General features: G+C 38.6%; 1 protein-coding gene across 1 annotated transcript in view; it reads right to left on the bottom strand.

The window, feature by feature from the left end:
• LOC150087332 (oligosaccharyltransferase complex subunit ostc-B-like) overlaps nt 1-22718 on the bottom strand; it is a 54609-nt gene extending 31891 nt beyond the window's left edge. The window contains exon 1 of the mRNA XM_090371140.1: nt 22535-22718. Coding sequence (XP_090227266.1) covers nt 22535-22673 — 139 coding nt within the window. The 5' untranslated portion in view covers nt 22674-22718. The remainder of the gene's footprint in view (nt 1-22534) is intronic.
• Nucleotides 22719-25441: the final 2723 nt, after the last annotated feature.

The raw sequence follows: 25441 nt of genomic DNA, 5'->3' as shown, positions 1-25441 counted from the left end.
AAATTCCTGTATATCATTGACAAGACCCCCATGACCTACACTGGCAGCCTCTCTGCACTGCTTAGAAAACTTCATACCTGACTGCACAATTACATCCAGGTCTCTTTCATTCTCCACTACCTTGAGTGTAACACCATGTAGTTGGTACATTTCTGCTACCCATATTCAGTACTTTGCATTTGTCAATGTTAAACTTCAGTTGCCCCTTCTTAGCCAATCTACCCAACTTTTCCAGATCCTGTTGCAGCAACATACTGTCATTACTTTTAATAACAACCCAGCCAACCTTTGTATCATCTGAAAACTTTTCATATTAAGAAAACTTTTGACATTTTGACTTTTGAAATCAATATCATTGACAAATATACAAAACAATGGGCCCAACGCCGAACCCTGAGGGGCAGTACTACTAATAACGTTAGTCCATGTAGAGCAGTACCCATTGATCACCACTCTGTCTTCTCCCACTCAACCATCCTTTTATCCATTGTAGCAACTTGGCCTTAATGCCATACTGCTCCAATCTGTACAGTAGTCTATGTGCAACAGTATTAAAAGCTTTCCTGAAATCCAAGTATATGATATCAAAATTATTTTTTGCATCCAGTTCCTTTGTGACCACATAATAGTATACAATTCAAATTGTGTCAGACAAGACTTCCCCTTGACAAACCCATGCCATTTCTGAATTATTACTGCTGTCTTGTCTAAATGATCCTGCAATGCTTCTTTAACCAGCGACTCCATTATTTTCCCTGGAACTGAAGTCAAACTCACAGGACTATAATTGCCCATCACCCTTTGATCCCCCCCCTTATGAATTGGAGATACATTTGCACATCTCCAGTCTGTGGGGACCTCCCCTAAGTCCAATGATGCTCTCATAATTATGGCTAAGGGTTCGCTTACTTCCTTTACTGTCTCCTTTAATATAACTGGATAGATTCCATCCACCCCAGTGCCTTTCTTATGTTTAACTTCAACAATCTCTTCTCCACTTTGCTCCCAGTTATTACAAAATCATTAACTCCCTGTTACAGTTTGATAAACATCTGGCCCTCTCCTCCTTGAACTTCTCATGTGTGAATATGGATGCAAAATACTCATTCAGTTCGGCATCTATCTGAGAATAGTCATCTACAGTCAAACCACTGATATCAAGTGAACCAATCTGATTCATCCCCTTATTTTTAGTTTATATAAGTAAAGAAGTCTTTGCCATTTTTCTTTGCATCCTTTGCCAAAGATTTTTCATAATCTGCCTTTGCTTGCCTAACCTCCTTTGTGACCTGATTACAGACTAGTTTGAACCTACCACAGGCTTCTGTGTCACCTGACAATTTATGTGCATCCGATGCGTTTTGCTTCTCTGCCACAAGTCTCATTAGTTCATCTTACATCCATTTGGGCCTGAACCTAGAGCAGTATTTCTTAGTTGGAACAAAAAGCCCAATAGCTTTCAAAATTACTTTCTTGAATGCTTCCCATTTAGAATTTGCTGTTCGTAACATCATCAGTTTGTCCCACTGTATGGAACCTAAAAAATCTGAGACCACTATAGTTGCCTTTACGAAAGCAAAAACCCTTCCCTTTACTACTGATGGTAGTTACATCTTTAAGTAAATCCCACATCAGTATAGTGTGATCACTGCTACCTAATGGTTCCTTTATCTGTAAATTCTTAATGCATGAATAATCACTGCTGCTATTCAGATCAAGAGTGTTACTCCCTCTTTTTGCCTCTTGAACATGCTGCTATAGAAAAAAATCATCCAATAAATCCACAAAAGCCTTGCTAATGTGCGAGTGACCAAGCCACAGGTTCCAGTCTATATCTGGGAAGTTAAAATCCCCCATTATAAGACACTCTTATTTACTGGTCTACTCTATTTCTCTGTATAATTTGTTCATTGTACTCATCAGAGTCAATTAGGCCTATAACAAACTCCTACCCTCATTTTTGCTTTCCCAGTGCTTATGTCACACCAAACTGACTCAATATTGCACTGTCCATCTATATCAACTGGATGCACTTTCTTAGATTTTATGTGACTTAACTAACAGCATAACCCCTCCTCCCTTCCTATCCTGTCTATCCTTTCTGTGCACATTTTACTTCCTTAAATTCCAATTCTGCATCACTTATATCTGAGTGGCACCACATCTCTGATAACCCAACAATGTACACCTTGGATATCTTAACCAGCACTTCAAATTCATCAAATTTGTTTACTATACTCCTAGCATTGATGTACATGGAAGTATACATGCACCTGTTCTTATTCTTAGTTTCTCTAACACAGCCCATGTATTTACTTGTTTCATGACCCCTAGCAGTCCCTGGAATCCCCAGCAACTGGCTTTCCATGTTGCTGCTCATTCCAATAGAAGCAGTGCAATAATCATTTCCACCTCTGTCTTCGGCAACTGTTAACCTATTAGTCTGTAAATCCCCCCCCAAAGCTAGAAGTTTTCCGACCCACCTAACATTGCCTCGATAGCATCAGAAAATATTCTTGCACTCTTTCTATTTAAGTGAATCCCATCCCTGTAGAAGAAATCTCTCCTGATAACAAGCACAGACCATGCTGAGAAAAATTTGACACCATGAGCCCTGCACAATCTCTCCAGGACCAAACTGATTAACAAGACTCTCATAGTACACTCTCTCCTATCGTGTCTGGGCAGGATTGCAGACACTCAAATTTAACCCTAACTCAGAACTTTTTTTTCAGCATTAATCTGTACTTGCTTAGTAAATCTGTAGATATCCTACATTTAATGTCATTAGTGCCAACGTGTACAACGATATCAGCTTTTGTGCCCTTAAAAGATGATATCTGCTCAATGTCATCAACTTTTGCCTCTGGCAGACATACCCTGGCCCTATTCTACCTATCCTTTTTGCACAATATATTTCCCATTTCCCTGACAATTGAGTCACCAACAATAACTAGCTCCTGTGGGACCAGCGCATTCTGCCCTGAAGGGTGCCGCTGTGTTGCCTGGTGCATAAGTATGGTCTGGCGTTCAGTTGGGCAGCTGAGAACTTGATGGGCCCCCCATTTTAATTCCTTCAAGGGCATCCACCCAATTCTTCAAGCTCTCATAGATGGCCATCAGAACACTGAGTTGGTGCTTAATTTCTTCACATTCTCTGCACCTAGCACACACACAAAGACATCCTCCATGGCTAGATCGTGTCCTGTTCGAGAGAGAGAGAGAGATCCATAAAAATGTCTCATTTTGCACATATTTTTAGACTTTGATGTTTTGGAGAATTTGTTCCCTACGGTTCTTCCATGAAGCACAGCATTTTTGCTACTTCGCACAAGTTGCTTTGCTGCTCTTGTCTGGGACATGATTTTCGTTTAAATACAATTTAGTTAAAATAAAAATTAAAAGGATTTATAAATTTAATTGATTAATTGCCAATACAATATTAAACTAACAGATTCCTACTACAGCGCTACGTATTACGTTATCTAGTTTTACTTTGTGCCTTACGCTATCAAGTTTGATATATACATAATGCTATTCCGTATCGATACTACACAACGGCAGCAAGTTTCGAACGGCACAAGTTTTACCAATACTAAGTAATAACCCACAAAATCTCTAAGTTCAAAATAAACTAAGTATTGTAACTAGAATATAAAGCTACTTCTAGAAAATAAATTAATAGGCCAATTAGTCAATAAAATGGTAAAAATTTAAGAAAAACTTCTCTATTTGCTGGAGCTGTAAAAACTTTGCCTGCACCGAGCTAATCTCATTCTCGTTCCTCAATTGCACAGTGCTTGCCTTAAGCATTGTAATTTGATTGTTAAACTGAGTAAAAATGCACCTTTTTTTATGGGCCTCTCAGGCACCCAAACATTTTCTAATGGGTAACTCCACCCAAGGTTTTTTTTGAGTTAAAAGCACTATACCAGGGGAACAGAGTGCAACTCTGGGGAAGAGTATCAAGAGATACAGAGTGCTATAGCACGGGGAAGCAACTACAGTAATTATTCAGGATTTATATATTTAGTAAACAGACAACAGAAAAATTAGCTCCTCAAAAAGAAATGGCTTTTAAGCATTAATCAAGACATTTCTCTTCTGTGCATTCACCACATTGCTCATTCATTCCTGAATCTGCACAGTAACAAACATAATATACAGTACTGCCGCTACAACAGAACCAGGGTATGCCTACCAAGGGCAAATGTTAATTACGTTATAAAACAGTTATCACCTTTTATGTCAGGTACAAATGTGATTTGTTGAACATATTGGTACTAATGGATACAAAAAAATAGGCAATCAGAGGATATGCCTCACAGGTATAGAGTAATATCAAGAAAAGGCCATGACTTAGGAAGGTGTCGGAAATTTTGCCCAGACATGATGAGAGCTTTGTCAATCAAATCAGGAGAAACTGTGCAAGGCCCATGGGGTAGAATTTTTTTCAGAATGATATGTACTTGTTAACAGGAGAAACTGATAATTTGGGGGATACAGACTAATAGTTTAACAGCAGCTGCAAGGAGAAGTTAAATTAATCCTTGCAGCTTCTATTGGGTCATGCAGCAGCCTGAAAGCAAAAGCATGAGAAATTAAAAAGTTTGTAAGGGTCCAAATGTGACAAGCAAATATATGGGTTACGTTGGCAATACTAAGAGTAAAAATGGGCAAACGTATATTTGCTTGCACATTAATGCTAGGAGAGTAAAAAATAAATTTGAAATATTGGTTAAACCATGAAATGTGGATATTTATAGGGGCATCAGAAACATGATGCCACTCGTAGTGGATGAAGAATTTGAATATGGTGAATACGCTGCACTGAAGGAAACACAGAATCTAGGACAGTTGACATTGGTGAACTGCCAGCAGATGACATAAGCATTGGGAAAACAAAAACAAGAGTAGGGGTATATTTTAGCAGAGCTGGAACTAGGCAATATACACCTGGGACAAAAGTTTTATAAGTATGCAGGTAGTCAATCTTTCAGTAGCTAGGGTCGCCGTCGACGCCAACACATCTTCCCGGCGCCCCTGATTGTGATAGATAATTCCTTCAGTTTGCACCACTGAAGCTCGACATCCGGTAGGAAATTCCCTCCTCTGCACCCCCTTGTTAGGTCGCTACAATCTTTATGAATTTATAAAAAGATACTGTGCAAGAATTTTCCAGATTTACTGGGTGACACATTTCTATACCAGCATGTTAGAGAAGCAACTAGAAAAAGTAATACCCTCCTTGATCTGATTATCAGCAGCAACTCTTCATACATGAATCTGCAGATAAAAGAACCACTACAGTGGCAGCAATCACAGTATATTGATGCAGGATTTAAACTACTATCAGGCGTAAAGGAGGGGTTTTGCTTTCTAAAGGGTAATTGTGATAGTCTTAGGCAACTTTTAACTGTCTGCCCCTGGTTACTGGCATCTGACAGATGCCACTTAAGTTTTTGTCTAAATTCTCCCAAGTACTTTTCACCCCAGTATTCTCTAACTAGTTATACTGCAATTTCTGTTTTCATTTCAATGTACTATTAATTATGAGACATTCATTTTTTGCAGTAATAGTAGTAGTAGTAATAATGGAGGCATGTGATGTAAGAAAGCAAGCATATGTAACAATTTCACACATCCATTCCCTCTAAAAGTTTGTCCAGTTCCTCCTTGAATTTATTTAAGCTATCAACTTCCACAACAGATGGAAGTTTGTTCCAGGAATTAACCACCTGCTGGATAAAGGCAAATTTCTTTACATCTATTCTACAAATGTCTTTCCCCAATTTGAATTTATGCCCCCTCAGGTTCGTAATCTGAGGGAGCAGAAGAATCCCATCAGAATTCAGCATGCTCAACCCATTCAAGGCTTTATACACTACAATCAGATTACCTCGCAGGTGCCTAGTTTCCAGCTGCTGCAATTTGCAGAACTTAAGCCTTTCTTGGTAAGAGGACTCCTTTGTTCCCCTCACCAATCTTGTTGCCCTTCTCTGTACATGCTCAAGCAACTTTACATCTTGTTTTGGCATTTAACAGGTGAAAGGCAAACAAAAGAGTATTTAGGCAAGTCTCATTCCTATATAGCACCTGTGAGATACCAACAACAGGTGTCTAATCTTATAGTAGGGCTTTGGTTTTACCAACTAAATGCAAACATCTAACAAACAATACAAATGTTCACATCTGCCAGATACCGAACAAGGATTCTTTGCTTACATTAACACTAGAAGGAAAGGTTTGAACCACAATGGTCCACTAGATATGAATGGCATAACTAATGATGATTCTGTTTGAATTGCTGACAAACTGAATAAATATTTTGCACCTACATTCACAGGTTAAGAAATTCTTAGGGATGATGGGACAACCAGAATATACCTAATTCCAATAGGGAGAAAAATTATTTTGTGATAACTCAGAATAAAGCAGAAGAGAAAGATAAGGCACCTGGAGCTGAATTAATCTGTCCAATTACATTGAATGAACCAGAAGAGGTCAGAAAACCTTTGGCTATAATTATGACAGCATCCTAGGTTCCAGTGGAGTTCCCCATGGGCTGAAATGTACAAATGTGTCTCCTATTCACAGAGATGGAGGATCAAAGGGAGAAGTAATTACAGAACAACTGTAAGGCTGACTTCTGTTCCAGGGAAAATCATGGAGTCAATGGCTAAGGAAGTAAAGATCATCTTGACAGGAATGTGAAATATTGCAATCACAGAATGGATCCGTTAAAGGGAGATCTTTGACCACTCTGACTGGCTACTATGTCATGGTAACAAAGGAAATGGATGCCAAAAATAATTTTGAGATAAGATACTTTAATTTCGTTACATCTTTTCATGTTGTTCCACATGAAAGACTGCTTTAAAATTTGGAGCAGGGTGGCATCCGTTGCAAGTTACTGTTGTGGATAAAGAAATACTGAATGGCAAGAGATAGTAGTTAATGGAGTCCCTCAGGGTACAGCACTAGACCTCTTGCTTTCTCAGTATTTATTAATGACATTGATAAAGCCACATGAAGTTTAATGTCTAAGTTTGCTGATTATACAAAGGCTAGCAAAGAGTTAATAATGGGAATGAGTATATGATAATGCAACAGTAACTAGAGGAATTATAGGCAAATGGGCTGAGAAATGGCAACTGAGGTTTAACATGGATAAATGCAATACAGGCACTCCCTGATCGTGGAAACATATTTTGAAAATATTGTAATGTGAACCCAATAACACAATTTTTTTTTTTTTTTTTTTTTTGTAATTTGTTCCAAGACCTCGGAAGTTCAAATTTTCGATATATAACTAAGCTATTTATCTCTCTTGGAAACTGCATTACACCTTCAGCGTTATCATATGTTCCGATATAAGAATCAATTTTGAACACCTTTGTGATAATTTTCTAAAACATTTCCGGAGGTCACAACCATAAAACAATAAAAACAATTTGCACTTTCCAGTTTATTGGGCTTTTCTGTTAGTGCAATCTATTATAAACGGGTAGTAAACTAGATCTTATTGCATTTGCAATAATACTGATAACTGGAATTGTGTGTTCACTGAAATCTTCAATCATATAAAAAAAATAAATTTTCAGAATCTTCTCTTCATCCCTGTTTACTTATTAAAATGGTGAAGGGAAAGCGACCAATGGAAAGTGTAAGTGGTGGCAGGGCTAGGAAATGAAACAAAATTGATTTAGAAATGAAGATGATTAAGAAGTACGCAGCAGGACAAAGTTTGTCATCAATTCCACAGGAATTAGGTCTTGCTGCTTCAACAGAGAATACTATTGACATTAAAGACGTTTTTACTGCCGTTATTCCAAAAATTTTGTAACGAAAAACCATCATGTGAAACGCATTACAGAAGTGATGTCATCTTCAGCTTCGGCCAGAAGAGAATTATTGTAACTTGTATTGTTGGAATCATACTTGTATGGTGGCAACAATAATTTATCTTTTACTGGGCCAAATTTAATGAAATTTTGCACAGAGCTTCACCTAGTTCCATACTAGAGGAAAAACTTTCAAACCTCTGAAAATTGCCGAAGTACAGTGGGTTTTCCAGGATAGTGGAAAATATGAACATGTGATAAAGGAAATTTTCTCAAGTAATAAATGGGATAATGTGGATATATAGCATATCATTAGAAAGCTAAGGAATTTAGAAACAGAAATATTAAAGTTTTAAGATACAAAAAAAAACCTTCAGAAACACATTAATTCGAAAACGCATCTGGTTTCAAGCCACCTGGTGTTTTCAGATTGAATGTAATTTTTTCTTTACAATTAAACTCTGAGGCTGCAAAAGAGTTTTAAAGGACAGTGCACATATAAAAGAATATGTTAAAGGATCAACGCATTTAAGATTTAACAGTGATCACAAAACAGCTTTATTATTATTTTTAGCCATATGGTGAAAGGAAGCCTGAGGCTTTTTTTTTTTTTGTTTTGGCTGGTAAGCCTGAGGCTTACCAGCCAAAAAAAAAAAAAAAAAATCTTCCAGAGTTACCCTGAGAGAGAGAGAGAGAGAGTGGGGGGGGGGAGTCAGAAGTAGAAACGAATCACCAAGAAAGAGAAGAATGATGATATCCAGTTTGGGACCCTAGGTGTGCCAAGCCCATACTCACCAGATGTGAGTCCCTGGGCTTTCAGCTGCTATATCAAAGATGGAAAAGCTATTAATAATATGGATAGAAAATCATATTCAGAAGCAAGTGCACAGAGTCTAATGGCCATTCAAGTAAAAGCAAGAAGTATTTATGAAGATATTAAGGATAAGTACAGCAATACCCCGCATAGCACTGATAATTGGTACCGAAACTGTTCCCTGTTATATGAAACTGTACTTGATTGAGACATAATTATAATGGGTTTTAATTGAATGCATACCAGAAAAACAGTCTATAAACAAATTATAATAAATCTATAAACAATTTGCAGTTGAGAGCCAATTAAAAGGATTTTAAATTAAAAATATTGCAAAAATTTTATCAATGAAAGGTAACATCATTAGAGATGAGAAAAAACCTTTATTGTTTATTTAGGTAAATAAATAAATCTTTATTGTGAAGTAGAGTTACAGCACAATATCCCATCATGGCGACAAGCGCCAGGGGTTCACATATAAATAAGATATGTACGGCGTACAAATACAAATGGCTACGAAATACAGCGAACACATACAAAAAGGCTACAAAATACCGATCACAAATGCAAAAGAAATACAAATACAGCATAAAAACACAGAGCTAGACAAAAATACAGAAGTAAATACAACTTTACAATACATCAGGGTTCAAGGGCTTTGATAAAGTTGTGTCTGTCCTTCTTCTTACTTATTATGCTGTCGATGTCGGCGTCCACACGATTGAGGGCGGGGAGCATCTGCTTAGGGAGAAATCTCTCAGTGAGTGCAAGCCTGTTGTGGTGAGCCACGAGTGCTGGTACCGACCTCAGGCTTGGCTGTGGAATCCTCCAGGAGCAAGCGTTCCAAATATTTGGAGATGATATCTGGCTTGTGATGAGTTTGGCTGTGAAGACCAGCCTCTTTTCTACGATCAGGAACTTCAACCTCGGGATGTCGAGTGCTTGTGCCATCATGGTGGTTGTGGTAGTGGGAGGTAGACGAAGCTTGTTATTGGCCCATTTCAGTAACCAGTATTCAGCGGTGTACACCCGCTTGAGGTTTGTATGTGCAGCGGAGGCCCATATTTCTGCACCATAGAGAATGGCGGGGTAGACGGTGGAGGTGATGAACCTTTTAACAGTGACAGGATGTCGGACGTGTAGCAGCTGCTGCTTTGAGATCCACCATAGACGAGAGAATTTGGTACTGATTTTGTTGATCTGGTTGAGAAAGGACAACTTTTGGTCAAACAAAATGCCAAGGTCTGTGTGCGAGGGTACATTTGGTATTCGTACTCCTGCGAATGAAACGTTGAGTACTGTCGGCATGGATTTAAGGGAGAATATAACCTGGGCAAACTTCACTGGGTTGATTTTTAGATTGAAGTTTGCCAGGTACAATTCTAGATCCTTAAGTTGGGAATTGATCTTGTTGCTGAGCTGAACGGGATTGTCGCCAGGGTTAATTTGAGTCAGCAGTTTAAGGTCATCGGCATAGCATAGGAGACCATTCGTTGAGGCAATAATGGGCACGATGATAGCTGTGAACAGGACACCGGATAGGACACCCCCCCCTGCGGTACTCCAGCAGTAATGTCGCAGGATAGGGTGTGTTGTTGCCGATGGAGAATAAGTACCCTGTGACAGAGAAGAGATTCCAAAAAGCACAGCATATCACCTCGAATGTGAAATTTCTCCTTAAGTAGGAGGAGCAAAGGCGGGATCGACACGGCATCAAAGGCTGCGCTTATGTCTAGATACGTGGTTGCTAGCTCAGCTCTTTGTTCGAATGCTGAGAGAATGCGTTCAGTGGTGGCTGCCAAGTTAGTGATTGATGATTTTCCTGCTGTTGTTGTTATTTGGTTTTTAGGAGCATTAGCAACTAAGGCCATATTGCTCCGGGATATGCGGTGGTCATTCCCTGAATGACCTTTCCGCATCCTCCGTATTTGGTGGTGACGGGCTCGAACCCCGGTCTAATCAAGAAGCGTGTGCTATGCACTGCTGCTCCTTCCCACCTGGCTACAGAGGCGCCTGATTTTCCTGCAATGGCATAGTGGATTTCAGGTGGTTTCATCTGGAGGATTTGTTGAGTGATTGTGGGTAGCAAAGCCTTTTCAAGAGTTTTTAACAGACAAGAGGCAACTGATATGGGTCTGAACTGGCTGACGTTTGTGGCAAATTGGTTTTTAGGGATGGGGTACACTCTGTACTTATTCCACTGGGGTGGGAAATAATGCTCCGCGAGGCATCTGTTGTAGATCGAGAGAAGAGGGTCTATGATGAATGTGCTTAAGCATTTGATCATAAATTGCAGAATTCCATCCTCCCCAACAGTGGCTGTTGTGGGAAGGGAACTGATGGCACGTATGAGCTCCTGTTTCGTGATCTGGATAGTCCCTAGGACATCTGAAGGATTTTCATAGTTGGGCTGGACAACTGTAGATGGGACTGTGATTATATTTGAAAACCTGGCGATGTATTTGAGCCATTCTTGAGGATCAAGCATGTGATTGAATCCACCACGTGGGGCAGCATAGAATGGCTTTCCTTTCCTCAGAGTGCGGTTAAGATTTACTTGGATTGCAGCAGCTTTCTTTCAATTAAAGTGGGCCCTGGCGCGGGAAAAGGCGATTCTGTCTTGACTGCCATTCGTTTGCTTCCATTTCTTATGTAGGACTTGTTTCATTTTGAAGCTGTTGTTGAGGTCAGCGGTCCACCACGATCTGGAATGGAAAGTTACTGTTACTCGTTTGGTGGCAGCATAGTCGGTGACGGATTTAATCCAGTTAGACAAGAGTGTCACTGCGAGGCTGAGGTCACAGTCAATGAGGACATCCCAAGGAACGCAGGATGCTGCTTCTACACAGAGTTGGGGATTAAGGTATTTAGGTGCTGAAACGTATTTGACTATTTTGTTGTCAGGGATGTTGAAGTTTGGCACCTGCAATGACCATGTCAAAACTATGGGCTGGGGATCGGACAGGAAGAATGCGATGGGATCATCCTCAGCTGTGCATGGTGTTTGAAGCAAAAGCGAGATCCAGTAGGTTCAATCCCCTGGTGGGGTTCTCATTGACCCGTGTCATGTTGATAGATTTGAAGAACTCGCAGAGCCTGATAAAGAGGTAATGTCGGTTTGGAGGCAGGTTAAAATCACCACAAACAAGGCGTTGTGCAGACGGACGAAGATGGTTTAAGAGCCAGTTCCCTAGATCTTCAATAATTTCAATTGTAGGCCCTGGGGAATATACACAGATGCGATATCAATGTGGCTGGAGTGGAAGCGTAGCGAGACTATAATCGCTTCGAAAGCTTGAGTTGTAGTTGAGGTCGAATTCTCATATGAGAATAGGGAGGTGTTGTACAGTATGGCTACTCCACCGCCTCTAGATTGCTCCCTGGAGGCAGACAGCATGTGGTAATCAGCAATAGCTGAGCAGAAGAGTGTGTCTTGATTAGGTTGAAGCCACGTTTCTGCCAATAGCTCCCCTCAGGCACATTTATTTGCACATGTGCATATGAGACAATGAGTTGGCACTGCAGCATATATGTAGAGTACATGACCAGGCTGTTGAATGACTTAATATGTACAGTAAATTTTTGACTTAAACTTAATTGAAAACCGTGTTATAGTGAAACCTGTGCTGTTTGAGGCCGTGCTAAGCGAGGTATTGCTGTACAGCTGTTGTTATATAGGAACATTAGCAACTAAGGCCATATTGCTCTGGGGATATGCAGTGGTCATTCCCTGACCTTTCCACATCCTTCGTATTTGGTGGCTCACAGGCTCGAACCCCCGGTCTAATCAAGAAGCACGTGCTATGCACTGCTGCACCAGCCCACCTGGCTACAGAGGCGCCTTGCTGTACAGCAAAACCTAAACAAAGTTCGTGGCAAGCAACAGGTGGTTTAATAGGTTCAAGCATTGCGCTGGTTTCCAAAACATTAAAGTATACGGCGAAGTTTCCAGTGCTGATTCTGCAGTTACAGAGAAATTTTGTGATGTGTGGAGAAAACCTATTCTAAATCTCCACGGCCCTCGGCTACCGCAGCAGTGTACTTATCAGCTGGAGAGTTAATTCTGGCAATGATGCTTGAAAGGTAAAACTTGCTGACGTTATGCCTGTCTACTCTCTCTTTCTGTAATTTCATAATTTTGTCCACTTTTGTAATTTTTCCTGCGCATAAGATAAAAAATTCTATTTACATGTTCATCGAACGTTTCTTTTTTTGCTTCAATCTAATTCAGCGCACATAGTTGCGAGTGCTGCATAAGCATTTAGGGAAATTCTGACTTACGTAAAATTCAACTTATGTAGAGTTCCACGAAATGCAAACCTTATGTAAGTTGGGGAGCTTACATAAGGCAAATTTTACTTAAGCTGTACTGCACATGGGCAGCACTAATCCCAAAAGAACATACCAACTCGGTAGCACCACACTCAAGGTGATGGAAAATGAAAAAATCCAACATAAAGGTCTCTGAGCAGTGCAGATAAGATGCTTAGGGCTTGCCAATTGGAGTCTAAAATGCTGATGGAAATGATATTCAGGTCCCACTTGTGAGTCAAGCGAAACAAATTTTAGTGAAGTCCAGTCATTCTGCAGCAACCAGATCCTCTGCTGATACTTCCACAATTAGTAACCTTGGGTTTTCTCAATATACAAAGCCAAAAACACTTCACGTAATCTACTAGAGTTGACCACCCAAGTGTGAACCAATGTAAGGAGGGGCACGTTGTGACATCCATATTAACAAAAAAATGCCACCCAGTGTTGCCAGGCAATAATAGTTGGCAGATGATGCTCATCTGGTGCAATACTGCCACTTTGCTTACTGGAGGCTTGAATTGGAGAAACTCATATTTAGCCTTCAGATCAAAGCTCCAACAACCCCCACTTCTCTTTCACATGCAGCATGAGTTAAATATTTTGAAGTTATGATAGGCATGATGAAATCCAATATTCTTGATATTTCAAGGATATAGCACTAAATCAGTATTTGTAAGCAGACCACTAGATAATCAACTAGACCGAAATTATTGGTAACTCCTTACGCAATATCCAGATAATATTTGTATCTCTCTAAGCAACATCCAGATAATATATGTATTCGTTACTCTTTAAGCAACAGCGTATAATTTTGTTGCCTCTACTCTGCTAGCTAATGACTAGAGGGAGTCCAAATAGTGTGTATGCATGGGGCCACATTATGTCAAAGAGCTGGGTATATTCTTGCTGTGTGTACACCATATCCAAAAAATCTACTGAATGCATCATGAATACTCAAACTAAAAGAACAATTTATCTGAATTAAAAAAAAAAAACACTGCCAAAAACTTCTTCATTCAGTTCACAAATATAAAACAGTCTCAGTTCCAATCTGAGTGATGTCCATTTTCACAAACTGCCAAACCCCAGTTTTCTAACAAAATCTCAATTGTAAATCCCAGTGCCCATCTCAGTTGTCCTAACTATTCACTAAGTGGTTCCTTTTGTCACACAGGTGGATACTTTTGGATATATTCTTCTCTGATATTTCTTGTCAGAAACTTTCTAATTTGGAATCCCATTTTTTTTTTTTTTTGATTGCCTCTGGCTTAAAATCTAAGTACCCCATTATGTCAAATTTGTGCAGATGGTCTACTAGAGCAACTCATGGAGGCTTGTCGATGACATACAGGAATACAGGAATCAGGATGCAATTATTCCGCTGCATGCAGTAATGGTTAAGCCATACTTTGAATACTGCATACAGGTGTCTAAAAGTCTCATTTTAGGAAGGATGTGGATCTGTTCGATCAGGTGCAGTGAAAAGCAATGATTAGTGAGGAGGAACAAAAGGCAGCTTCTGGAAAGGAGGCACCTGCAAGGAGATCTTATTGAGGTGTTTAAGGCTTTGAATGGATTAAGTAAGCTAAATGTTGATGACATTCTTACCCTTGATTAGACAACACATAATTAAAACCAAGGAAGGGTGGCTGCAGAATAGATATGCGGAAATTTTCTTTCAGCCAGAGAGTAGTTTACTGTTCCAACAAACCTCTATCTGGTGTTGTGGAAGTGAATAGTTTGATATATATTTAACCCTTTGTGGTCCAATGTTGCATCCAGCAACATCATAAAATTTCACTTCCAGTCAAATGTTGCTTTCAGCATTTCCAATTATGAAATTTCTTTTCCAGCTGTACTGACACAATTATTGTACTACCATCTATATGCATTGAGTGATCACTGAATTATGACCACCCCTATGAAAACTGAATGCGACCCGTTGACCACGTGAGGTACGAGAGTGCAGAGTTAGTCAACCTATGTAGCATAAATAAGGTGCCAGTGGTTCAGTAGGTAGTAAATTTCCGAGCATGATGGGTAAAAGGAAGGATTTATCAGACTTTGATAAAGGATAGATTGTGGGTGATTAACGAGCTGGTACCTCAATTTCCCGAACGGTTGAACTGGTGGGATGTTCGAGAACCGCCATAGTTAAACTGTGTACCATGACTGGCATGCAAATGATCAAACAACGGCCCGATGGCAAAACTGCAAAGGTCGGCGAAAGGCTGATGTTAGAGGTGAGCACCGGGTCTGACAACTCGTACAGGTGAACAGGTGTAGCACTGTCGAAGAGTTGACTTTCCATAGGCCAACCTGGAACAATATCTGGCATGACCATGTGTCGCACGTTGCACATATGGGCTATATCAGCAGACGACTCCTATATCATCCTCTCCTAACCAAGATTCATCAGTGTAAAAGACTCGCCTGGTGCAAAGAGCATGCAAGTTGGAAGTTAGAAGAAACTGTGCTGGTCAGATAAGTCATGTTATTTACTCCACACCATGGATGGTTGTGTACGGATTTGGCATCAACAACATGAGGCTCTTGATCCATCATGCATGGTATCAAAAGTTCAGGCCTGTGGAGGCAGTTGTATGGTGTTGGGGCATGTTTCACTGGAAAGAACTTGGACCCCTGGTGCATGTGGAACAACGTATCAGTGGGCTCCGCTATTGTCATTGTTGTTGCTTGAGAGTTATTGGCGCAAGAGCAGCTTAGACTATAATACGCCTAGTCTAGGTTAGAGAGTTTCATATTTTGGTATTTTTCATTTTTCTTGATGTTGTTCAGAAGGAAGCCAAGATTTTATTTTGTAATTCTGTAGCTTTTTCATAAATGTTATACAGGTAACCCCCGCTTAACGCTCATAATTCGTTCCAGAAAAACAGAGGGCTAAGTGAATCCGTGCTAAGCGAGCGCCGTATTCCCATAAGGTAACATATGTATTTGTAAGTTGCAGTCGGTGCCATAGGATATTTTCTAATCAATAATAAACAGTAGTGAAAAGATGCACAAATGTCGGTCAAAATATTTAATATTCAAATATTTGTACATATAAAATTTTCTGCATTACATACGTATATAATTATGTGGTAACTATTTACGTATCAAAATTAAACTTAAAATTACAATTAAAATCATGAATTTAATTGATCTAAATTGATTTAATGTAATTGATGAATTTAATCATGAAAAATGTGTCAATTTTGGGTTGAACTTTAGCCCTCTAAAAGGGGTGTTAATTTTAAATTCCCTGCAGCGTTACCACCCAATAATAAAGTCAACCGATCCTTCCCTGCTTTGAAACCGGGCATGTTTTTTTTTTCTTTCAATATGAAACTTCTTTTACACATTTATTTCCACAAAAGTCCTGCTTCATCTATGTTAAAAACTTGTTGAGAAGTATAACACATAATATCTCTCTTCAATAATTTTAACAAGTTCTTTTTTGAAAGTTTCAGCTCCTTCATCTGCACTTGCGGCTTCTCCCTGGATTTTAAATCTATTCAACCAGCCCTTACCAGTTTTAAATGGTTTCACATTTTTTTTTTTTTTTAGGTGGGTTTTCTTCAGATCATCATCTTGGCTAATCTCTTTCTCTTTTATAATATTTAACTTAACTGAATTCTGCATTGGATATTATCTTCAATAAAATTAGTTAAAGTCTTTCCATTTCAATCCTAATAGTCGGCCTAGCCCTAGTTGCTTGCAGTGGAACGGCTATCTTTCCCACTGCTAAAATTAATTCTTTATTTTTTTTATAATTGTTCTTATAGTTAAACTTGCAAGTCCTAAATTATGGCACACATCCGCTTGTCTTTGACCAGAATCGATTCACTTCAAAACATCTAATTTAATTTTCAAATTGTCTTTTTCTTATATATATAGTCTTCGTACTGCGCCCAGACATTGTTGCTTTTTCATTCTTATCGGCCATTATTAACTCTTTGAAAATGTAACTGCATTGGTTGCATTAATACGATACAATGTTCAAGTAAACTGTCCGTTATGCACAATGTCTAATACTGTACTGAGTGATGACTAGACTTTGGATAAATGCATATAACGCAAATATTACAAGCAATATACTTGATAATTTTTTAAAATGTTGATCTCGGAACTACATAGTAGTAGTAGTGGCATGTGATGCAAGAAAGCAAGTGTATGAGCTTATGCGGCATCGGCCAAAAAAAAAAAAAAAAAAAAAATCACACCATTCCCTCCAAATGCCTGTCCAGTTCCTCCTTAAATTTATTTAACCTATCAACTTCCACAATGACAGATGGAAGTTTGTGCCAGCGATTAACCACCCGCTGGCTAAAGGCAAATTTCCGTACATCTATTCTACATCTGTCTTTTCTTAATTTGAATTTATGCCCTCTTAGGTTCGTAATCTGAACAAGTGGAAGGATCCCATCAGAATTCAGCGTGCTCAACCCATTCAAGGCCTTGTACACCTCAATCAGATCACCTCGCAGGTGCCTAGTCTCCAGATGCTGCAATTTCCAGAACTTAAGCCTCTCTTGGTAAGAGGATCCATTCATTCCCCTCACCAATCTTGTTGCCCTTCTCTGTACACGCTCAAGCAAATCTACATCCTTCCTAAAATGGGGCCTCCAGACCTGTATGCAGTACCCAAGGCATGGCCTGACCATTGCCTTATACAGAGGGACAATCACCTCCTTTTCCCTGCTAGCAAAATTCCTATAAATCATTGACAAAACCCCCATGACCTGCCTGGCAGCCTGTCTACATTTCTCAGAAAAATTCATATCTGACTGCACAATTACTCCCAGGTCTTTTTCATTTTCTACCACCTTAAGTGTAGTACCACACAGTTGGTATGTTTCTCTGGGGTTACTTCTACCCATATGCAGTACTTTGCATTTGTCAAGGCCATTACTGTCATTAACAACCCTGCCAACCTTGTATCATCTACAAACTTCGACACTAAGCCTGATATACCATCATCAATATCATTGATAAATATACAAAACAACAGTGGACCCAACACCAAACCCTGTGGGACTCCACTAATAACATTAGTCCACAAAGAGCAGCACCCATTGATTACCACCCTCTGTCTTCTCCCACTCAATCATCCTTTTATCCATTGTAGAAACTTACCCTTAATACCATTCTGCTCCAATTTATACAATAGTCTTCCATGCGCAACAGTGTCAAAAGCTTTCCTGAAATCCAAATATATGATATCAAAATTACTTTTTGCCTCCAGTTCCTTTGTAACCACATCACAATATCCTATCAAATTTGTCAGACAAGACTTTCCCTTAACAAACCCATGCTGTGTCTGAATTATTGCTGCAGTCTTGTCTAGATGATCTGCAATGCATCTTTAACCAGTGACTCCATTATTTTACCCGTAACAGAAGTTAAACTAACTGGTCTGTAATTACTCGTGTCACCCTTTGATGTCTTTCCTTTCTTAGGACCTTTTGTGCTAATACTTTTTAAGCACCTATATATATTTATATACAGAGAGAATCCGCTTTAGACTCTGAAAATCACTTGTAATCACAGAAAAATCGCCTGATTACTAGAACTGCTTGGCATTCGGGACACCCGCTATCGTCAACTGCTTTGCTGACTATGTACACCCTGCTATGTTACACTTTTTCCCAAATGGCAATGGTGTCTTCCAAGATGACAATGCGCTGAGCCATCGGGCACTTGTTGTGCAGGAATGGTTTGAGGAACACAGTTCTGACTTCCAGCATATCGATTGGCCTCCAAACTCCCCCTGATATCAGTCCCATAGAGCACTTGTGAGACACTTTGGAGGCATATCAGGCATCTGGATACACCAATCACCTCCATACCTGACCACATTACACACAGCTTGGTTGGCTATACCTCCTGAATGCTTCCAACATCTTATTGAATCAATGCCACGTCGAATAGCTGCTGTACTGAGGCCAAAAGTATTAGCCTACAAAGTATTAAGTAGGTGGTCATAATTCAGTGATCACTTAGTGTATATGTCACATAAACAATCTGAAAAGCTAAATACATGTTTATTGATGTTTATATTCAATCATTAGGCACATTTAGCTTTTTTTTTTTTCCCCTTAAAGTCTAAATGTCTCCACCAGTGCAACCACTGGTGTTTCTAATTATGCCATTTGTTTTCTGTGTACTGTCATTTATTTATACTTCATATAAACAATCTGAAAATCTAAATTGATATTTATATTCAATAGTTAACAGCAGGTTAACTATAAACACGTCCCCGATCATTTCATATATATACGTGGTCTCGGTTCTAATCTCAATAATGTCTATTTTTATTTATATTCTTTTTCTGTCAGAAAAAGTACTTGTATATACTTTTTCTTACAGAATCTCAGTTCTTAAGCCAATGATATAAAATTGTCTGTTTGTCCATGCCTGTTTTGCAAACAGTAATGAACAGGCAAATTCATATGTTCACTCCAGCTTGCTTTAATTTTACCCACTGCCAGTCTGAATCAATGTCCATCTGATACCTTGATGCTTTTTTGTTTTGTTTTTTGCTGAACTTACAAACCAATCTCTTTTCTATCATTCATATTATTATTATCATGTCTAGTATAACACTGTTTCATTATTTTATACTGTAGATCTGCTCATTTCAATTTTATCAAAATTAAAAAACAAATAACATTTAATATTTTTTTTAACTTGATAGAAACTGTGTTGGAATCCTTTATAAAAGCAACAGCAGCTAAAACATTACCACGTAAGTCACTGGTTCCTAAATTCAGGCCCGCTGCCTAACAGTTGCAGGGCCTGGGGAGGGGAGTAATAATACAAATGGAGGCCCACATACCATATATCTAAAAGTTATAAATCAAGTTAACAAACTGTTAAATAAAATATATTCTATCCTCCTACCTTCACAAATATATCTTCATAATGACAAAATCAAAAAATATGTGTAAAGCTATAGTTTTCATATGACTGAAAGTCAGCAAAATATCAAGGATGACTGAATTTAATTATTATTGCGAAAGTCTGGGTGCTCTGTTGATGGGCTGGTAATGTTTGGATCAGTAATAAAATAATATATAATAATTTATGAATTATGTTTTTAATTCCATGAAATTTATTTTTCTTGCCTTCATTTCAGCAAAATCACTAATTATGTTGTTATGATCAAGATTTTCACATAATTTGTGTTCTATCAACTGTAATACCAAATTAGACAACCTCTCTTGAGTCATTGTAGTTTTTAGATAGTTTTTTTATTGATTTCAATTTGAAGAAACTTTGCTCTGATGAGGCAATTGTAATTGTTAATAAAATTTTTAAAGCAATACTTAGATTTGGAAAGGAACCATGAATTTTACATATCATATTCAAACATTGTAATGGGGTTACACATGATAAATTATTGTATATAAATTATTACAAAATATTTTAACTTCATCATATCATTTGCTATCACCTGTTTTCATATTATAAACAACTGCAGAAACTGTGGTTGTTTAGAGTACGAAACCACTACATTTATTTTTACTAAACGACTGAAGTTTATTTCAAACAAGCTGGGACAGTTAGTGTAGTAGCAATTACTTGGTCGAACTGTTTAAATTTGGGCCAAGTTAATAAAGGACATAGTAATAGTAAAAGTAATTGTGGCATGTGATGCAAAAAAGCAAGCATATCAGCTTATGTAGCATCAGCCAAAAAAAAAAAAAAAAATTCACACAACCATTCCCTCTAAACGTTTGTCCAATTCCTCCTCATATTTATTTAACCTATCAACTTCCAAAACGACAGGTGGAAATTTGTTCCGGCAATTAACCACCCACTGGCAAATTTCCGCACACCTATTCTACATCTGTCTTTCCTCAATTTGAATTTATGCCCCCTTAGGTTTGTAATATGAGCAAGTGGAACAATCCATCAGAATTCAGCGTGCTCAACTCACTCAAGGCCTTATATACCTCAATCAGATCACCTCGCAGGTGCCTAGTCTCTAGCCACTGCAATTTGCAGAACTTAAGCCTCTCTCTCTCTCTCTCTTGGTAAGAGGATCCCTTCATTCCCCTCACCAATCCTGTTGCCCTTCTCTGTACACACTCAAGCAAATCTACATCCTTTCTAAAATGAGACCTCCAGACCTGTATGCAGTACTCAGGGCACGGCCTGACCATTGCCTTATACAGAGTGACAATTACCTCCTTTTCCCTGCTAGCAAAATTCCTATATATCATTGAAAAAACCCCATGACCTGGCAGCCTGTCTACAGTGCTCAGAAAACTTCATGTCTGACTGCACAATTACTCCCAGGTCTTTTTCATTTTCTACCACCTTGAGTGTAGTACCACACAGTTGGTACATTTCTCTGGGGTTACTTCTACCCATATGCAGTACTTTGCATTTGTCAATGTTAAACTTCAGTTGCCACTTCTCAGCCCATCTGCCCAAATTTTCTAGTTCCTGTTGCAGTAGCACATTGCCATTACTGTCATTAACAACCTTGGTATCATCTGCAAACTTCGACACTAAGCCTAATATACTTCATCAATATCATTGACAAATATATCTATTGACATGAGTTTCTTAAAGCAATATCTAGATCTATACAGTATTTCTTAAGTTCTTTCAAATTTTTAAATGCTGAGATATTATAAATAAAATCGAAAATAGCAACATGTTGCTCAAATCTCTCTTCAATTGAGACTATACCTTGATCTATAATGACCAGAAAATAAGTCTCTATAGAAATCAATTTCAGTGTTATTTATACGTGAATTTCTTCATAGTCATGAAATGTTTTCGTTTCCTTGTTCTAATTTCCTTATAGTTGATTGGAATGTCACTTTTGTTTCATATTTCACATGCAGTTTCTTTCGATTCTTGGTTAGCAGAATTAAGTGCATTCAGATGTTCTAATTTTCATTCCTGTATTCCCTACAAGGTGTATTTTCTTGGTTGTGTATGTATTTCTTAACAATTATTTTATGTGATATGAATGTGAACATTTAATTTTTTTTGTATTATTTAATAAATTTATTTTATTTACTTTTTATTTTGTGTGTGTGTGTGTGAGAGAGAGAGATATGGGGGACCCCCTCTTTCCCTGGTATATGGGCGGTATTCCCTAAAATTTTATCTCATTGCACACTAAGAACGTTGCAATGTTTTACCCTGAATTCTAACACTTTGAAAAGTCTCTATTCTCGAATACTCATTCCTAAACACAAAGGAATCAGTTTAGGGTAAAACTAATTTTTTATTATTGGCTATACACCATTTTATGAGTACATCTTGTCACAGCATCGCGTTCGTGGCCGAAGAACGGCCACGTTTTTCCTATTCAAGTAGTCATATTTGTTTAGTGAAAAAGATTGTTTTTACGCAAATACGGGAAGGAAAAAACCGGTCGTTGGCCACGGCCAGGACTGCCTTCTTCCTCTTTTGATCGCCGAAGTACAGAGGTGTACCCATAATCTGATATTTAGCCTAATTATTGATATTGCACTGCTCAAAGTACAAGGTTAATTCTTCTGATACATAATTAGACGTAGAACAGCAAGAAACTTACCCCCACATACTAAAAAATATGACCCCAAGACTAGAGAATACATAACCATAGCAGAAGGTTGATGAAGCCATGTCGGCCTTTTAAGTTTTATATGTGGAACTTCCAGAATATAAAACGGAATACTGTATAACAACTCCATAATCACACAGGTTGCAGTATAGCAGCTTTTGGCCGGAAGTTGTCAACACACGGTGCGACCAAGAACTTCCGCAATGAACTTCGGCGAAGTTTCTTAATAATAATAATAAAAAACAATATAATATTTAATCTATTACAATAAAGTTTTTTTTTATGAACTTTTCAACCTCTCTCCTAAAATATCGCGATTTTTAAAGTAATTTAAATATATAAAAAAAAAATTTAAGTAACTTAAAAAATTCTGCATAAAGAAAAAATTGAGAACTGAATCACTTTCTCCCTACACAGCATTTCCAGTGCAGGAGAAAATTTTAGGCATGGCCAAATGTACAAATTTATGAATGACACAAGGGGCTGCTTGGGTCATTCGTAGATATCTTTTAAGAATAAGTTCCAAGGAAGCTAAGGAGTCAGTATATTTAATAGAAAACAATCATCTGATTTATGAGAGAACTGGGTGTTCCCCCGTCCTAGACCGCTGACTCACCATGGTGTGAAAAAATCCATAAAAACTTTCTCCTAGAAGAAATTCGAACCTAGATCTTTTCGGAGCAATTTCCGGGAGGAAGGAACTTGCTATCCACACCTAAAATCGACTAATTCAGGCACAAATTGAAAAAAAAGTCAATAAAGTTATTCGTGTCATTAACGGGACTCGACCATTTTCCACCCGGCGTAGGAAAGACAGTGATAATAACACCACTGTGCTACCCGCGCAGACTTACAGCCACTTAAGAGCGTATGCTAAGAGTAATCTCAAAACACCACCTTCGACTTCAATGCATATCGCCGCTCATGTTTGAATCGCGCGCGATACTCGCCTATGCTTATCATTGCTGTTATTTATGCAGGCTGAACTATTCAAAATGCAATTAAGTAATGCTTCTCGTGTTTGTACTTTTTGGTTTTTTCGTATACAAGAACTTTCATCAGTTGCCACAGTCAGAAATATGAAGTGTTTATGTGCGGCGACCTACATCGGACACAAACCGTTAATAGCCAAATTCCTGGACCAGAGGGACTAATCCATTACCGGGGAAGCCGGGTACAGAGGTGAGTAACCATTCCACGTCGTATAGTCAAAGGTATATTTTCTAACAGTTAATTTTCTGGCAATCATTTGATAGAAACTTTAGATAAACCTATCTACGAAGGCGACCGTCAAAAGAAAATGGATCAATCAAATGATCACAAAGGATTCCATATCACATAACAGTGAATCGGTGTGGAAAATTAATCTCCAGTGATATGAGGATCCATTTCCGAACAGAGAGGAGAATTGTTTGCGTTATTCACACAGTATCCGTACATTCAGAGCAAAGTGGAGGAGAAATTGTTGAAGATACACATAAGAAAAGCACCTGGATGGGATTTTTCCAGTTATATTAAAGAACGCAGCAAAGGAAGAAAGCAAACTCTTACACATCACATAATCATGAGAGCATTTTTGGACTCGGGGGAAGTACCCATGGACTGGAGATGTGCAAATATACCCCAATTCGAAAGAAGAATCAAAGGGCAACAAAAGTAATTACAGACCTGTTAGTTTAACTTCTGTGCCAGGAAAATTAATCGAAGCACTGCAGGATCAACTAGATGAGACTTCGGTTATCGCTCGGACACAGCAGAAGTTTATTAAAGGGAAGTCTTGTCTGACCCATTTGATTGGATACTATGATGTGGTCACAAAGGAACTCGTTGCAAAGAACATTCTGAAGTCATTTATTTGGAAATTAGAAAGGCTTTTGATACTGTTGCACATGGAAGACTGCTGCACAAATTGGATCAGCGTGGCACTGGAGGCAAATTGCTGCTAGGGATAAAAGGATGGTAGAGTGAGAGAAGACAGAGAGTGGTAATCAATGGACACTGCCCTTCGTGGACTAATGTTACTAGTGGAGTTCCCCAGGGTCCAGTATTCGGTCCATTGTTGTTTTCTGTATTTATTAATGATATTGATGATGATAAATCAGACTTAATGTCCAAGTTTCAGAAAATACGAAGTTCGGCAGGGTTGCTAATGACATTAAGGACAGTACGCAGCTGCAACAGGATTTAGAAAAGTCGAGCAGATGGGCTGAGAAATGGCAAATGAAGTTTAACACTGACAAATGTAAAGTACTACATATGGGAAGCAGTAATCCCAGAATAACGTATCAAATCTGTAGTACCACACTGACATGGTAGAGAATGAAAAGGACCTGGGGTAATTGTGCAGGCATATATGAAGTTTTCTGAGCAGTGCAGACGGTCTGCAAGAGTAGCTCATGGTGTTTTGTGAATGATATATACAGGAATTTTTCTAGCAGGGATAAGGAGGTGATTATCCCCTTGTATACAGTACTCAAGTACTTGTATACAGTACCTTGTATACAGTACTATATACAGTACTCAAGGTGTGGCCTGACCATTGGGAATGGTCAGGCCACACCTTGAGTACTGTATATAGGTCTGGAGGCCTCATTTTAAGAAGGATGAGAGTTGTTGGAACGAGTACAAAGAAGGGTAACAAGGTTAGTGAACAGAACATAGGGTTGCTTTTACGAAGAAAGGTTTATGTTTAGCAAATTACAGTGTCTGGAGACTAGACAATGGTTGGAGAATGCTCGGTGCTGATGGGATTCTTCCTCTTGTTCAGAATAATTGCCTGAGAGGGCATAAATTCAAATTAAGAAAGACGGTTGTAGGATAGATGGCGAAAGTTTGCCTTTAGCCAGCGGGTGGTTGATTGCTGGAACAAACTTCCATCTGTCGTTGTACAAGTTGATA

Source organism: Mastigoproctus giganteus, chromosome 4, assembly GCF_048544385.1.
Source record: "Mastigoproctus giganteus isolate SK-2022 chromosome 4, ASM4854438v1, whole genome shotgun sequence".
Lineage (NCBI taxonomy): Eukaryota > Metazoa > Arthropoda > Arachnida > Uropygi > Thelyphonidae > Mastigoproctus > Mastigoproctus giganteus.
This window is presented reverse-complemented; position numbering and strand designations above follow the sequence as displayed.